The sequence below is a fragment of the Caenorhabditis briggsae genome, assembly GCF_000004555.2.
Source record: "Caenorhabditis briggsae complete genome, chrIII, whole genome shotgun sequence".
Lineage (NCBI taxonomy): Eukaryota > Metazoa > Nematoda > Chromadorea > Rhabditida > Rhabditidae > Caenorhabditis > Caenorhabditis briggsae.
The window spans coordinates 3327789-3345195 of NC_013490.2; the positions used below are offsets into that span (position 1 = coordinate 3327789).

Consider the following 17407-nt stretch of genomic DNA (forward strand, 5'->3'; position numbering starts at 1 on the left):
AATGGTCATAACTCCGCCCATTTTGATCCAAAATCGCTGATTTTTGTACCAATCAATAGAGAACTGAATCGTGAGTAGTTTGAGTTTGTATAAAACTCAATTTTTATTCGATTGATGCAAAAATAATCGGTTTTGAATCAAAATGTGCGGAGCTATGCTTGAAAGCAGTCAAATGCCCCTAGCCCCGCCCATTTTGATCCAAAATCTCTGAATTTTGCACTAATCCGTAGCAAATTAAAATGCGAGTAATATGGAATCGTTCAAAATTCCACTTCCAATTGATTGATATGAAAACCAGACCTCTAGGATCAAAATGGGCCGAGTTATGATCTAAGATAACGTAACTCCGCCTATTTTGATCCAAAATCGATAATTTTTGCACAAATCAACTTGCAATCTTCTTGCTGATATTATACACAACATGGAAAATGCAATTTCCACTCGATTGACACAACAATCAACGATTTCTGATCAAATTGGGCGGAGTTATGACTATCCAAACACTTTGGGATGATAACTCCGCCCAATTTGATCCAAATTACAGACTTTTGTAACAATTGTTTTGGAATACAATTTTGAAGTTTTTTGAAATTCAGCTTTCAATTCATTTGGTATCAAATTCAGCGATTTCGGATCAAAATGGGCGGAGTTAGGCTCAAATGCCCCCTAGTTCCGCCCATTTTGATCCTAGAGACCTAGTTTTTTTACGAATCATCTTGGAATTCAATCTCTACTCATAAACATTCAATTCCCTATCGATTGGTACAAAAATACAATCTCTAGGACAAAAATGGGCGGAGCTAGGTTTAAAACACTAAAATAACTCCGCCTATTTTGATCCAAAATCGCAGATTTTTGTACCAATCGATAGCGAATCTTCAACTGACCCGGTATCTCCTCCACATTAGTCCACTGTCCAATCGCAATCGCTTCATATCCGTATCCAAAGTATGACAGGTATTTCAGAGGCACAAAGTACCATTGTAGGGTGTCTTGATTGATGAAAAATCCTCCAAACGCCATCATGGGGACGACGAAAATGGGCATAACGGCCACCGCCAAATTGACAGTTCCGAATATACAGCTGAACATGTAACCGATGGAAATCGCAATGTTTTGAACTAGAATTCCAACGAAAACGTAGATTAAAAACGAGTCAATCAGCGGAATCAGGCCGGACATCCAATATAAAATCGATGTGAAAATGATGGCCGAGATAGTGTACGAGGGAAGTTCGGCCAGATTTTTCGAGATGAAGTAGGCGGAGACACGGTAGAGACGCGACGATGTTTCACGAGTGAATGTGGGCATTTCCAGACAGAAGTGCTGAAAATTTAAAGTGATGAATTGGCTGAAAATGGAAAATCGGAAAATTTCCAGACATTTCAAAACTTGCAAAAAATAAAAAAATTTTCGAAAAATTTTTTTGAAAAGATTTTTTCAATAAATAAACTTTTCAAAATATGATTTTCGGCTTTTTCCACAATTTCAGATTTGTAGAATTCTAGAAAACTTTCTGAAAGTTATCTGGAAACGACTGAAATTTCGAAAATTTCCGATTTTTGATCAAAATGGGCGGAGTTATGCTCAAAAACACAAAAATTGGTATAACTCCTCCCATTTTGATCTTATATACTTGATTTTTGTATCAATCGATGTGATATTTAATTTCACACTAGCTTAAAAAAGATTCCCAGTCGATTGGTACAAAATTTGTCGATTTTGGACCAAAAGGGGCGGAGTTATGGTCATAAACACTAAAATTGATATAACTCCGCCCATTTTTATCTGAAATCGCTGATTTGTACATCAATCGATGTGAATATAAATTTTACACAAGCTCAAAGAAGATTCTTAATCGATTCGTGCAAAATTTGGCAATTTTGGACCAAAATGGGTTTTGTTATGGTCATACACACTAAAATCGATCATTTTTAAACCAATCGAACGGAAATTTAATTTTGCATGTTATTAAAAATCAAATTCCGAAGCGATCGATGCAAAAATTGTTGATTTTAGATCAAAATGGGCGGAGTTACGATCATAAGCACTAAAATGGTTATAACTCCGCCCATTTTGATCCAAAATCGCTGAAATTAATACTTTCAATCCTAAAAAGAAAACCCACATGAACCACGGAGAATTGAAACATAAATGCCATATTGGAGACCATTTGATAGAGTGATCCATTGATATTCATGATCTTCTGCTGATCAATCGGACTATTGTTCGTATAAATCAGTCCAGTCAGCACTGCGATAATTATCGATTGAAATATTTGCACTTTGAATAGTGTCGGCTCGCGGAGCACCGTCTTTGAGGCTCTCCAAGTCAGAGCACTGATTTGTTGGAGGAATGAGGCACCGAACGACGGGCGGCCGAAGTTTGAGGCGTAACGACGACGCCAGTCTTCGGAATACGCACGGTCTCCTGGAAAAAATTGGAAAAATGGCTGAAAAAGTCTGAAAATGGCTATATAAAAATTCGAAAATTCAAAAATTCTGAAACTCAAAAATTCTGAAATTAGAAAATTTAAAAATTCTGAAACTCAAAAATTCTGAAATTCGAAAATTCGAAAATTCTGAAACTCAAATATTCTGAAATTCGAAAATTCTGAAACTCAAATATTCTGAAATTCGAAAATTCTGAAACTCAAATATTCTGAAATTCGAAAATTCTGAAACTCAAATATTCTGAAATTCGAAAATTCTGAAACTCAAATATTCTGAAATTCGAAAATTCTGAAACTCAAATATTCCGAAATTCGAAAATTCAAAAATTCTGGAACTCAAATATTCTGAAATTCGAAAATTCAAAAATTCTGAAACTCAAATATTCTGAAATTCGAAAATTTAAAAATTTAAAAAAATTCTAAAATTCTAAAATTTGACTGAATTTTTGCATTTTTGTGATTTTTTAATTTTTTTGGTACTTTTTTCGAATTTTCAAATTTTCAAACATTCAAATTTTTAGCAATTTTGAACTTCCGAATAGATTAAAGGGCTTTTTTTTTGGAATTTTAAAATTCAATTTTCAGAGAATTCAGATTTTTTGGATTTTCAGCATTTTTTGATTTTTCTCGAATTTCGAAACTTTCAAAAATTATTGTCAAATTTTAGAATTTCTAAAGTTTTCGAATTTTCGATTTTGGAAATTTTTAGATTTTTCAATTTTTGAAAAGTTTTAGAATTTCAACAAATTTAATAATAATTTTGATAATAAAGATAGGAATTTCAGGATTTTTGAGTTTCCAGAATTTTTGAATTTTTGAATTTTTGAAATTTTCAGAATTATAAGATTTTCAAAATTTTAGGATTTTCAAATTTCAGAGTTTTGGAATTTTTGGATTTTTCAAAACTTAAGTTTTCTGAGTTTTAAAGATTATTTTCAAATTTCAGAATTTTTAAAATTTTCGGAATTTTGGAACCATCACGGTCTCCTAGAAAAAAAAAGACTGAAAAGAGCTGAAAAACGCTGTAAATAGTTATTTATACACCAATAACCGTAATCAGCGCAAAAAATGCTTCAAAATGAGCCCAAACACGACCATATTAGCTCAAAATTGAAGAAAATTGGGTCTCACCACGAAAACTACAGTAACCCTTTAAAAATTCTGAATCTAGTCGTGTTTAGGCTCATTTTAAAGCTCTCAACGAGCTGAGCAATGATATGAAGGTTGCAGTTCGAAATTTCCAAAAACAACCAAAATTTGAGCAATTCTCACTTTCATCGACATCCCGTCCACTCGACTCCTTGAAAACCTCTTTTCCCAGCTCCGAATATTTGAATTTCGTGCAAATTTTTTGAATTTGTCCCATTTTTGAAATCTCCTCCTTCGCGTCTTTGACTGACATCGTCGCCAGATAGTGATCCGACGGATTGAAATTCATTGGAATCGGCAGGCTAAGCTCCGCCCACATTTTCTCCGCGGCCATCTGGGGACCACAGAATGCCACTGTTCCGTTGACCATCATGTAGACACTGGAAGAAGATTACTGTAGATGGCTTGGAAATTTTGAAAAATGAAATTTGAATCAAAATGGGCGGAGTTATGGTTTCGAAAATTATAGCTCCGCCCATTTTGATCCAAAATCGATAATTTTCGAATCAATTGATTTTGAATTGCATGTTACAGTGGTTTATTGATTTAGAATTAATTTTCTGATCGATTAGTACAAAAATTAAGTTTCTAGGATCAAAATGGGCGGAGCTAAAAGCCAAAAAGACATAAATTGGCATAACTCCGCCCATTTTGATCTTACAATTGTGATTTTTGTATCAATCGATTGAAAATTTCATTTTTCAAAAACTCGTATCAATTTTCAATCGATTGGTACAAAAATGAAATTTCTAGAATCAACATGGGCGGATTTGAAAGCCAACAAGTAAAAATTCACCTTACTCCGCCCATTTTGATCCTAAATCGCTGATTTTTGCACCAATCGATAGATAATTCAATTGGAATCTAACAGCCTTCATGTAAAGTGGATTAGTAAAAAATCATCATTTTACGATCAAAATGGGCGGAGCTACACACTAAAAACAGTCAAATGGTCCTAACTCCGCCCATTTTGATCAAAAATCGATGACTTTTGTACCAATCGATTTGAAATCGAAATTTACAGAAGACCCAGACAAAAAATCTGCGACAAGCACTGAAATGTCGAAAAAAACATCGAAATTCCTAAATTTCGATTTTTGGACCCTAACTCCGCCCATTGTGATCTAAACCCTAGAAATTTCGGATCAATCGCTCATAAGTTGTTTGATAGCCTATAGAATGATGTTATGTAAAACTGAATTACCAATCGATTGGTACAAAAAGCAGCATTCTAGGATCAAAATGAGAGGAGTTATAATTATCCGAAATTTTTAGGTCATAGCTCCGCCCATTTTGATCATAGGATTCTGATTTTTGTACCAATCGATTTTCAATTTCAAATTTTTGCCTTTCAATGACTGCCAGCTAGGCATTCACTGGTGACCTAGAAACTTCCAAAACTAGTCCCCCTTACCTATCAAACTGTTGAAAAACCTGACTGGATGGTTGATGAATCGACAGAAGAATCGTCATATTCCGTGTAGCCGCTAATTTCTTCAAAACGCAAACCACCTGATAGGCAAGAAATGAATCCAATCCAGACGTCGGCTCATCGCAAATCAGAATCGGCGGAGACGTCAGAATCTCCGAAGCGAACGCGAGACGCTTCTTCTCACCTCCTGAGATGCCTTTTCGTGTGCGGGTGCCGATGATCGAGTCGGCGATTTTTTCAAGGCCTAGCTGCAGAGAAATCAGTTGAAAATCGGCCAAAAAATGACTGTAAAATCGATCTAAAATTACCAAAAATTGGCTTAAAATTGTCGAAAATCTACTGAAAACAAATGGCTGAAAATGAGCGTCTTGACTCCGCCCACTTTGATCTCATTGATTTTTGTATCGATACACTGAAATTTCAATTTCAATTCGAGTGATACAAAAATGAGAATTGCAGGCCCAAAATGGGCGGAGTTATGACTCAAAATCATTCGGATAGCCTTAACTCCGCCCATTTTGATCCCAGAGATCCGGATTTTGTATCAATCGATAAAGAAATTCATTTTCATCCGACTGGTGCAGAATTCATCAATTTCTAAGTCGATTGGTACAAAAATAATTAATCTTGATCAAAATGGGCGGAGTTATGACTCAAAAACTTTCGGATTGCCTTAACTCCGCCCATTTTGATCCAAAATCGATGAATTTTGCACCAATCAGTTCGGAATTTGATGTTGTTTAACATGAGCTTGTGTGAACTTCAATTTCAAATCGATTGGTACAAGATTAATCAAGTTTTGATCAAAATGGGCGGAGTTAGGATAACTTGAGTGTTTTCGAGCCTAGCTCCGCCCATTTTGATTCTAGAGGTCTGGATTTTGTACCAACAGCTTGTGTGACTTAAAATCAAAATTCTATTCAATTAATTCCAAACTGTTAGATTTTGGATCAAAATGGGCGGAGTTATATCTTAAAAACATTCAAATAGCGTTAACTCCGTCCATTTTGATCCAATATCGATGAAAATTGTACCAATCGATTGGAATTTTGATTTTAGATCGCACCAGATTATGTAAAATTCAATATAAAATCGATTTTCACAAAAATCATAATTATAGGATCAAAATGGGCGGAGTTATCACTGAAAAACTTCGGTAAGTCTTAGCTCCGCCCATTTTGATCCTAGAAGTCTCGTTTTTGTACGAATCGACTAGAAATTTCATTTTACATAAGATCATGTTATTTTCGATTTAATTTTTGATCGAATGATATCAAAATGATCAATTTTGGATCAAAATTGACGAAGTTATGATCATTAGAGTGTTTTCAAGCGAAGCTCCGCCCATTATGATCCTAAAGACCTGCGTTTTGTATCAATCTATTAGAAATTTCATTTTACATAAGACCATAATACTCAAAATCAAATTTCAGATCGACTGGTACAAAAATGGGCGGAGTTATGACCCGAAAACATTCGCGTAGCCTTAGCTCCGCCCATTTTGATCCCAGAGATCCGGATTTTGTATCAATCGATTTGAAATTCGATTTCAAACAACATAAGCTTTTTCAAAACTGAATTTCATTTTGTTTAGTACAAAAATCAGGATTCTGGGATCAAAATGGGCGGAGTTACAAATGAAAATACTCAAATGGCTATAACTCCGCCCATTTTGATCCTTGCATTCCGATTTTTGTACCAAGCGATTGTAAAAATTTCTGGGTCATTTTCAGCTAACTTCTCGTGATTTTTGGCCTATTTTAGAGTTTTTTAGACTATTTTAAGCGATTCTTGGGACAATTTTTAGGCTATTCTAGCCAATTTCAAACATCACTATTTTCCGAAATCTACAGTAATCCACACTCACATCTCTCATGACACTTTTCACCCGTCTCTGCTGTTCCTCTGATCCGTGCTCATTGCCCATTTTGAGTTTTGCCATGAATTTCAAGTGTTCCTCTACCGTAAGACTTCCAATGAAACAATCGTCTTGTTGAACGTAGGCGCACACTTGACGCATATAGCTTCGTTCCGCCCGAATTCCATTTACCTGCAAAAATACAGTAAAATCTACTGTAATCTTCCCTGAAAAATTTGGCTACAGTAATCCAGTTTTTTTTTGAGCTAACTTCAATAATTTTACAGTAATCCGGCAACTCTTGAATGCTCAAACATCTACAGTAACCCTTTCAGAGGTACACCAAGGACATTCAACAAGAAGCACATGCTTCTTTCGGGAGCCACAGTAATTCTTGAAATTTGAAAAATCAAATTTTTATTCTACAGTAATCCTTGTCATTTTGAGTTAACCCTTTTTCTACAGTATTCCTTTCAGGATGCAAAGTAGGATTACGGTAGGACGGGCCAAGTTACAGAAAAGTGTAAGGATAACTGTAGTAACCCATGCGTACTGTAGCGTTTTCAGGAAGTTACAGTACTCTTTCAGATCTCGAACCACAGTAATCCAAGAGTATTCTAGCATCATCATGAACTAGGAATAGGACTACTATAGCTATTTCTAACTACTGTAATCAATGAGTACTGTAGCTTCTTCAGGATCCAATTCCGAGGAATGGAGCAATTGGATTACTGTAGGGCTCTTACTACAGTAACCCTGCGGTACTGTATCTTCGCCAGGGTCCAGGGTCCAACTACAGTAATCCTAAGACACTTGGCTTATTCAGGAGGATTACTGTAGTACCCTTTCATCTCCCTTTCACTAAATAGAAGTCAGAAGACGTGCCCCTCTCCGTCAGGTGTCTTCTGAATTCTAAAAAAAAAAGATGACAATTATAATTAAAAGAGAAAGATCACTGTCACAAATTGGGGGAGAAAATGAAAGAAGACGTCATCAAGAGATGATGATTCCCGTTCTTCTGATTATTGCATAAGCCATCGGAAAGCATTTTTTGCATTTTTCAAATTGAAAAAAATTTGCAACCAGTGATAAGAGCACAATCAGTGGCTATCAATTGGGGTGGCCTAGGAAAAAATTCGGCCAGAGAGGCCAGAGGACACGCAGGATTGCTTAGCGAGTGCGGAGACCTACAGTAACCCTCCTAATGTATCCTGCACTTGTTCAGCTTAGAATCTCAGAATTGCTGTAGTTAGACCCTGGTAAGGATACAGTACTCCTGCATAATCATTACTGTAGTTAGGGATCTACAGTAGTTTCTTTGCATTATCCTGGAATCCTAGAATTACTGTATTCAACTCTTAGACAAGATACAGTACTCATGAATTACTGTAGTTACTGACTGGATCATCGTAATTAAGGTCCCTTGCTAGCTCATGTTTATGCTAGACTACACCTTGGATTACTGTAGCTAGATTCAATCCTGTCACATCTACAGTAACTATCACGTTGCTATTCCTCCTGTTGGAAGTGTCTGAATCCTGGTTGTGTACAGTAACCTTCAGTCATAAGACTTCAGACTACAACCTACAGTAATCTAATACAAAAATGCTGACAAATAGGGGGAATCCCATGTGTACAGACTACAAAATGACGTCGTTTCGTGTCTGTTTGTGGTTCCTTTGTCTTGTGTCTTCAATTTGTACCAAATAATAGGAACAATATCCTTCTTTTGTTCCTATCTTTTCGGCCGTGGCGACTGGTCGGCCGACCGTTCTAAAGAACATCCTGAGTCCATTGATCTATTCCAATTTTTCTTGCAGAAAATGGATTCTTCTGATCTTCTGAATGTCTCCTCTAGATCGTAATGATGCTAGAGTACTCCTGGATTACTGTAGTAGCTAAATCCTCGTTTGGTCCTGTAGAAGCTACAGTAGTGCATACTGTGAAACAGCAGGGTTACTGTAAGCCAATTTTTCGCGAAAATTGATATTCTTTGAGGATGTCGACTTTGTCCATTGAAAACAAGCAGATCAAAAAGATAGAGAACATATGACAAGACCCCAATTTTTTGGAACCAAACCGACTTTTCATATGTTTTCCGTTTAGACCCAGTCAGATGACACATTTTTTTCTTGTCTTTTGTGACTTTCAAGAAGAATCAAAGGAGACCAAACAGCTGTTTTCTATATTCAAAGCTTTTGTCTCTCCCCCCCTTTTTCCGCTTCCTTCGTTTCTTTTCTCGATTCCAATAGCCTGATAACCATCAAAAACGAAGAAGAAGAAGAAGAAGAAGAAGAAGGTATTCTTCTTCTTCTTCTCCAACGCCTTCTTCTTCTTCTTCTTCTTCATCTGCCTCGGGAACAAAGTCTAGTTCAAAGAACGTTTATAGTTTACCCCTAGGGCTGTCCATTGCAATCAAGTGTACGAATTAGGAAGAAGACGGGGGACGAAAAGTTACATCTCTTCCCTTCTCCTCCTTATCATTCGATTTGACAGTTTTTTTTTAATCAGAGGTGGTCAGGTTTTTTCTTCTTCTTGGCTGGAATTCAGTGTCGAAAACACACAGTAACTTTTCAGACGTCAAAAACAGCAGGAATTTCCTGGTGGTCGTTTTTTAAGGAGACATCCGGACACACAGACACACTGATTTTTTGAAATCGAAGTTGCGTCAAGTGCTTCTGGAAATGTCTGGATTTTCGTTTTCTGTATGTTGTCTGTGTGTCTGCACATCCGGATGTCCTCTAAATGTGTTCATCGCTAATTTTGGACCATTTTAAGCCATTTTTCGACTACAGATGTTTGCGTTGGACCATGTTGCGGTCGTTTTGGACTAAATTCGGACTATTTTTCAGTTAGATTTCGGATCATTTTCAGGTCGATTTTGGCCCATTTTAAGCCATTTTCATGTGACTACTGTAACCATTTTTGTACTAGGCTACTTTGCATGTTCCTTTTAGACCTATTTCGGCGAGTTTCCAGTCAAACTTCGGTAATTTCAAACAGGATCTTGGACTGATTTCGGACCAACTGCATGAAACTCTATTAAATCAAAATCGAACAGGAAATCTTGAAATTCCGTTTTCTGGAAAATGGGGAATCTGGATTTTAAGAATTTGAATTTAAAAAATTCAGAATTTTCTGCTGATTCCAATGGTGCCAATTTCATCGCTCAGAACTTCCTAGAACAAATTTTAGAGTCATTTTTCCATTTTCAGGGAAAAATAAAGTTTCAGAAGATTCAAAAAATTTCGAACTTTGAAAATTTGAATTCACTAGATTCAAAATTCCATGCTGATTCCAATTATACTGATTTTGTCGCTCAAAATCTTCTAGAACAACTTATAGAGTCATTCAGTGTGTCGGCGTGTCCTGATGTCCATATTCCAATATTCAGCTGTTTAGGCTTATTTTGAACCCTTTAGCAGCGACTATTAGGGAATTTTCGACAATGTTCTGGGCCATTAAAGTACCTTCAAAATCCAAATTTTCTGGGTCACTTCACACTCCTCCTCTTCTATGTCTTCATCTCTTCTCGCCGTGTTCACGTGTCTTATCTCATGTCCTCAACCAATTGCATCAGCCGCGAAACGATGCCTAAAGCCTAGTCGATGTGTTGAGATGAGATTTTTTGCTGGGGACATCTGATCTTAAAATCTTGAGATTCAGGTTTTGATATCCTTCATGTTTCGATTAAATCCAAATGTTGAAATTTTGGAAATTTCAAAATTTTGAGTCAAATTTTCGGGAAAATCGTATTTCATCTAGGTATCTGTACCGCCTTTCCAGCTGACTCCGAAGTCCTAGAATCCGAAATTTCCAAATTTTGAATCCAAAATTCACATTCAAATCAAAAAATCGTACTATGATACAGCGAGAGGTGGTCTTCCCCCACCTTGTCTTCTAATTGTCATCATTATCATCACCAGTTGTCTCTTCTCTCTGTCTGTCTGCGTCTCTCACTCTCTTCTCTTATAAAAAGAAGAAGACAGGGGAGATTCCCTCGCTCCACCTCCTCCTCCTATTCTTCTTCTTCTTCTTCTTCAAATTATCATCCTTTTTCTTTCTCCTATGAGTCGTCTCTTTTGCAGAAATGTGTCCTTTTTGACGTCTTCTGATTCTTCTAGTTCTTCAAAATTCCATTTTTAACGTCTCCTGAACCAAATCGTCTATTTCGCTCGATTTTTCTAGATCTTGAATTTTCAGAATCTTCTAGAATCACAAAATGTCTGGAACTCCTTCAACGTCTTCTGTCTTCCTCCCCGCTTGGCCTACACGTCGTACCGATGCCAATATGTATCCAAATGGGTTCGTTTTTTTTGAAATTTTTCAAAGAATCTATATGTCACACGATGCTATAGGAGTAAAACCAGATAGTCATCTCTTTGTCTTCTTCTTCTTTTTCCAATTTTCTCTGCGTCTCCAAGTCTCTCGTCGCCGCCATCGAATTAGGAATATTTTAGAGTACAATTCCTATTACCCAGTTTTACAACACTGATTAGGAACATGTTGAAAAAAAAGGTGATAAGGACGAGTGATTAGTTTTTTGTGTAATTTTAATCAGTTGACTAATAAACTTTTTAGTCGCTATTGAGGTGGATAATTACCCTTAATTTTGAAGAATCGGGATTTCAGAAAAATTGGACTTGTTCCAAATTTTATGCTGATTCTAACCATACCGATTTTGACTGGATTCGATTTTCAGAAGATTCTGGAAATTTTGAATTTCAAATTTCAGAATTTCCAGAAATTCGACTCGTTGGATTCAGAATTTCCTGCTGATTCCAATGGTACCGATGTCATCGCTTAAGACCTTCTAGAACAGATTTTAGAGCGATTTTTCCATTTTCAAGAAAAATGTGTATTTCAGAAGATTCTAAAAATTCTGAATTCTAAAAATTTTGATTTTCTGAAAATTCCAAATTTTCGACTCCTTGCTCCAAGACAATCTCAATCAATTCCTCCTTTTTCCAGGTCCCAAAAACTCGACGAGCTCGTCCTCCACGACTACAATCTCGAGGAGATTCCGATTCGATATCATGTCGAGCAGCCAGTTGAGCAATACGATCCACAGAACATCCGAAAATTGGATTTGACTCATAACTCATTTGTGGTCCTTCGCGGGCTGCAAACTTTCTCGAATGTCTCGTTTTTGGATGTCTCATTCAATTCACTTTCAGCACTTCCAGAAGAAATTGGGACGTTGAGAAGTTTGACGTGAGTTTTGTGGACCCATTTTTTTGGGGGATTCTTCGGGCTCAAATTGGCCGTTTTGAAGGCTCAAATTGGCTAATTTTAGAGCCCAAAATGCCAATTTTACATCAAAAATCGACAATTTCTGATCTCCAAATTATTCCAGAACCCTCATCGCTCGCAACAACCTCCTGGAACACCTTCCAAAGGGAATGCAACTTTTGGAGAATATGGAACATTTGTATTTATCTGGAAATCGTCTGGAATACTTCCCACCAGTTGTTCTAACCCTCAGAAAACTGAAGACTCTGCATTTGGGTGGAAATTATATCGACTCGTGTCCATCCAATATTTCCGTTTTGACTTCGTAAGTGTGGTCTGCTTTCGGAGCAGTTTTTTATCCAAAACTGTAATTTCGAAGACTTATAACTTTCTTCAAAATTGAAACTTCAAATCGGATCGAAATGGAAAACATAGAACTTGAAAAGCGCTTCAAAATGATACCAAACTCGACTTGTCTGGATTTTTAAATTTTCAGAAAAATTCAGAATTTCAAGACATCCATGTTTAGTATCGTTTGAGAGAGCTCATCGAGTTCTATACGTTCCAATTGAAATAATTTGATATTTTCGATTTTTGGAGGAGTTATGGATCCCAAGTCTGGCTTGAACCCAAAATGTTAAGCTGATAAATTTTGATCCATAACTTTTCTCAAATTCAAAAAATGCGACTGCACTAAATTGGAAAGTATAGAGCTTGTTGAGCGCTTCAAAATGAATCCAAACTCGATTTGTCTGAAATTTCGAAGTTTTTGAAAACTTCAGATATTTAAGAAGGTCATGTTTAGTATCATTTTGAAACACTCTTGGATCTCTAAATTTTCCAATTTGGATTAATTCGAAATTTTGGATTTTTCAAGATGTTATGAGCTGCACTCCATCGGCTATGTCCAAGTTTAAAACCCGATTCTTTCAGATTGACCGTCCTGTACTTCGGTGGCAATCGTCTTCGTGAGATTCCCGCTTCAATTGGTACCCTCGAGAATTTGGAGAATCTGGGACTGTGTGATAATATTTTGGAGACAATTCCATCTACTTTGGGAGACTTAAACTGGCTCGAGACACTGTCTCTTCACAACAACAAGCTTCGAACTCTGCCAACGGATATTCTGAATCTCCGACGTCTTCAACAGCTGTCCCTGCGTAATAATCCTCTTGTCCATTCGTTCGTTCATAATATGGATTTGTGTCCGCCGTCGCTTAAAGAGCTAACCGGGAGGATTGTCCGGCAGAATATGACTCCAGAGATGGTTGAATTTATTCCAACGTAAGTTGACTTTTTTTTTTGAATTTTTGGACTTTCTGAGGTCTTGGAAATTTTGTAGTTTGAAAGTTCCAAAATTCTGAATCTTATGAATCGGAATTCTTGAAATTCCGAAATTCCAAATAATTTTGCTCCACAATATCCGAATCTCGAAGATTGCTCATCTTCGATCAGCAAGCATTCTTCTACAGTAACCTTCAAAAACTAGACCCTATTTATCAGGGTGGGTTTCTCGCACCCGTTTTCTTCTTTTCTTAACTTCACGTGATTGCTTCAAAATTTGATCCAATTGGCCGTCGTTTAGCCTTGATCACAGTACACATTAGGTGTTGAAACCTACAGTAGCCTTGATCATAGTACTGTACTCAAAGTACAGTAATCCCATTTTGTGGAAACCACTAGACGTACAGTAAGAAACCACTAGACGTACAGTAAACTACAGTATTCAAAATACCATTCTGGAACTAGGATTTTGAGACTGGAAGCACAGTAACCAAAATTGAAGTTACAGTATCCAAAATACCATAGGCAGGATTGACTAGAGATACAGTAATCCAATTTTCAAGGAATCAAAATTTAGGAACTAGCGGATCTTGGGATCTTTAGAAGTACATTGCCCAAAATACAGTAATCCCGTTTAGGAACTTATATCTTGAGACTAGAAGTACAGTATCCAAAATACCGTAACCCCAACTTCCTCATTTTCAGCGATATCATCGAATACCTAAATTCCGCGTGTCAATGTGTCAACCCGGAATGCAAAGGCGTCTATTTCGATGCTCGTGTGGAGCATGTGAAATTTGTGGACTTCTGTGGAAAGTATCGTGTGCCTTTAATGCAGTTCTTGTGCTCTGCGAGATGCTCCGCCGGAATTCCGTCAGTACCGTACGACACATCTTCTGAATCCGAAGAGGAAATCGAGCCAATTATGAGGAGAGTACTGTTGGGTTAGGGGATTCCTGACTTCTTGAATTTCCCGCCAATTTTGATATTTTTTGGCTATTCGAGGCCCCTTTTCACTCAATTTCGGTCAATTTTCAGCCGTTTTAGACCATTTTTCCTGCCATTCTTTGCTCAATTTTTGTCTTAATGTTTCGAAAATTCGTATTTTTTTCGTGTATGCATCTCTTTTTCATATGATCTCTTCTTTCTACCGATTCGATTTTTTTTTCTTATTTCTTTCATTTTTTCCAATAAATTCTTTGAATTATATGAAAAATTTGAATTTCCCGCCAATTCAGACGGAGCCGTTTAGACACATTTTGATCCATTTCAGACATATTTTGGACCTATTTTAAAGCCATTTAGAGTCACTTTGGGCCGTTTTAAGCCATTTTTGACTCATATAAGACTATTTTGAGCCATTTTCGACCAATTTTGAGTTATCCTGGATCCATTTTGAGCCATTTTGGACACATTTCTAACCATTTTGGACTATTTTGAGCCATTTTAAACTTATTTTACGCTGCTTTAGACTCATTTAGAGCCATTTAGAGTCATTTTTGACTCATTTTCAGCAATTTCAGACTCATTTTAAGTTATTTAGAGTCACTTTGGGCCATTTCAAGCCATTTTTGACTCATTATGAGTTATTCTGGAAGCATTTTGAGCCATTTTGGACTCATTTTATCCCAGTTTGGACTGATTTCGCGTTATTTTCGACCAATTTTGAGCCATTTTGAACGCAAATTCAAGCCATTTTGAGCTCTCTTTTCGATCCATTTTTTCCTTATTTTTTGTTCAATTTTGGTTCATGTTTCCCAAAACTCTTCTTCGTCTCTATGAAATCGGATTTCTCTCTGTCATGAAAAGAGGATTAAACTCTTTTTTTTTGCGGTTCGTCCGCCCAAAATGCATTCGAGGATTATAGTTGTTGGTTAGTGAGGTCACACATATCTCATATTTCGGCCAGCGAAAATGCCGCGAAATTCGATTTTTGCCACTTTTTTGGCGTTTTTTGTGATTATGACAATGTTCTTGGTTGATGTAGAGGCAGCTACCCGGGCACCAAAGTTCTCCAAAACGACGAAGGTAGGAGGAATTTGAAAATTGGGGGAAAATTGTCATAGTTTCTTTTAGAATCAGAACTTTGAACCAACTAAAATAGATATGATAGAACTCGACGAATTCTAAAAAATGATATTACTTGGGATACTGTGTCTTATCTATGAACAAAGTTAGATCCCATAAGATTGCGACCGCGTAGTTGAAACGGTTCAGGACCTATAACTTCGTTCATAGAAAAGCTACAGTACTCCAACTAGTATCATTTTGTAGCGATTGAACTGTTCCATCATATCCAATTTGCTTGGTCCGAAAATGCTGATCCTAAAAGGATCTATGGGGGTCCGTTCTTGGCCTGTATTCTGCCTGTTTTCGGCTCTTCTTAGGCATGTGTGTGGCTTGTAACTTTGCTAATAGACAAGATACAGTACTCCTGGTACTACCATGTTGTAGCTCTCGAGTTCTTCTATCATATCCATTTTCAATGGTCCAAAAACAATGATTATGAAGGAAACTATGACAGGCCATATTTGAGGCACGTTTTTGTCCCGTTTTGGCTCGCCTTACTATTTGTTTTGGCCTGTAACTTTGGTCAGCGGCGAGATACAGTACTCCAAGTAGTATCATTTTGTAGCTCTTGAGTTCTTCTACCGTGTCCATTTAGATAGGTTCAAAAATACAGATTCCGAAGGAAGCTAGGGCAGGGTCCGTCTTTGAGCAGCCTTTGGTCAGATTTCGGTCTATTGTTGGTCTGTTCTTGGGCTGTTCTTGAGCTGTTTTTGGTCTGTTTTAGGTCGGTTTTTAATCTGTCTTCTGCGCTTTTTGGAACGTTTTTTCGCCCGTTTATGGTCCATTTTCAGCCAATTTGCGACCCGTTCTAGGACCATTTCCAAGTATGTGTTTCACATGTATTTCCATCTTTTTCAAATTCAGAGAACAGGTTTTTCTTAAAATTCCATTTCCTTATCATTGAATTCTGACGATTCCTTTCCTTTCGCCAAGTTCGTTGTCATCATCATCATGGGGATTCCCCCAGACAGCAAAAGGTGTCTTATCAATTCCAATCAACAAATCAGCCAGAACATTGAAAAATACAAAAAGAAAACAGAAAAATTAGTACATCAAAATATGGTTTGTACATGAAAAAACATGAAAATAGTCCAAAAATAGGTTTAGAAATAACAAGGATTTGCAGAAAAAATTATTTTAGTGAATTTGAAGGTCAATAACCCTGAATTTCGAGCATTTTTATGTCAAAAGGTGGGTTCTAGGTCAAATTTAGTCAAAAATCCTAATTTTTAGCGATCAAAACATGTTTGAAACGCCAAAAATGCTCTAAAACCCCCTAGAATGTTCCAGAAAGCCGTCAACAAGCTGGTGAACTGCCTAACTCCAGTGGACACCGTATTGGCAGCGAAAACGGCGGACTGTCAGGATTCAATGTGTGTTTCGAGTGCAAAACAATACGCACAAAGAAGATATCCAGTACAGTACCAGAGTACGGTAGTTCCGTGTATGTCATCGACAACTACACTGGCACCGGTTACGGAGAAAATGAAGAGAGGAGGAGGAAGTAATAAGATGATGAGACTTCAAGGTGTCGTTGCTGGATAATATCGATTTTTCGAAACAATTGTGAAATAAAAATTTTTTAGTGTTGTCCATGGAGCGAATTTGCATTTTTTCAATGATGAAAATTGAGAAAATTACAGATTTTTTCTTCAAAATTCTCAGAAATTTTTCGAAAATTCACTTTTTTTGAAATTTAAAATTTTCAGAATTTTTAAAATTTTCTGGAATTTTCGTGAAAATTAAAATTTCAAGGGGGACTCTGACCAAAAATTTTTATTGCATTAAAATGTTTGAACAATTGTCTATTTTCCTAATATTATAGCGAAAAAATTCGAAAAAAAATCCGAAATCCCCGAAAAATGCCGTTAAAAGCGAAAAATTTTCAAAAAAAAGTTGCTAGGAGGGACGAGGATTTGAATTCCCGCGC

General features: G+C 36.8%; 4 protein-coding genes across 4 annotated transcripts in view; 2 read left to right on the forward strand and 2 right to left on the reverse strand.

The window, feature by feature from the left end:
- The window catches only part of Cbr-wht-7, a gene marked incomplete at both ends in the record, with an annotated part of 11243 nt that extends 1429 nt beyond the window's left edge, over nt 1-9814 (reverse strand). Inside the window, 7 exons of the mRNA XM_045243542.1 lie at nt 888-1326; nt 2129-2430; nt 3725-3981; nt 5016-5281; nt 6901-7083; nt 7441-7524; nt 9803-9814. Coding sequence (XP_045097252.1) covers nt 888-1326; nt 2129-2430; nt 3725-3981; nt 5016-5281; nt 6901-7083; nt 7441-7524; nt 9803-9814 — 1543 coding nt within the window. The remainder of the gene's footprint in view (nt 1-887; nt 1327-2128; nt 2431-3724; nt 3982-5015; nt 5282-6900; nt 7084-7440; nt 7525-9802) is intronic.
- Nucleotides 9815-11113: 1299 nt separating this feature from the next.
- CBG21115 lies at nt 11114-14356 on the forward strand (the record flags this gene model as incomplete). The annotated part of the gene is made up of 5 exons (XM_002642690.1): nt 11114-11196; nt 11863-12105; nt 12248-12448; nt 13057-13407; nt 14113-14356. The coding sequence occupies 5 exons, from the start codon at nt 11114-11116 to the stop codon at nt 14354-14356; spliced, it is 1122 nt and encodes a 373-aa protein (XP_002642736.1).
- Nucleotides 14357-14585: 229 nt separating this feature from the next.
- CBG21117 overlaps nt 14586-17407 on the reverse strand; it is a gene marked incomplete at both ends in the record, with an annotated part of 4251 nt that continues 1429 nt past the window's right edge. The window contains one exon of the mRNA XM_002642692.2: nt 14586-14693. Within this exon, the coding sequence (XP_002642738.2) occupies nt 14586-14693 (108 nt within the window). The remainder of the gene's footprint in view (nt 14694-17407) is intronic.
- CBG21116 lies at nt 15322-17022 on the forward strand (the record flags this gene model as incomplete). Its single annotated transcript, XM_002642691.1, has 2 exons — nt 15322-15435; nt 16768-17022. 2 exons carry the CDS (start codon nt 15322-15324, stop codon nt 17020-17022), a joined length of 369 nt encoding a protein of 122 aa, XP_002642737.1.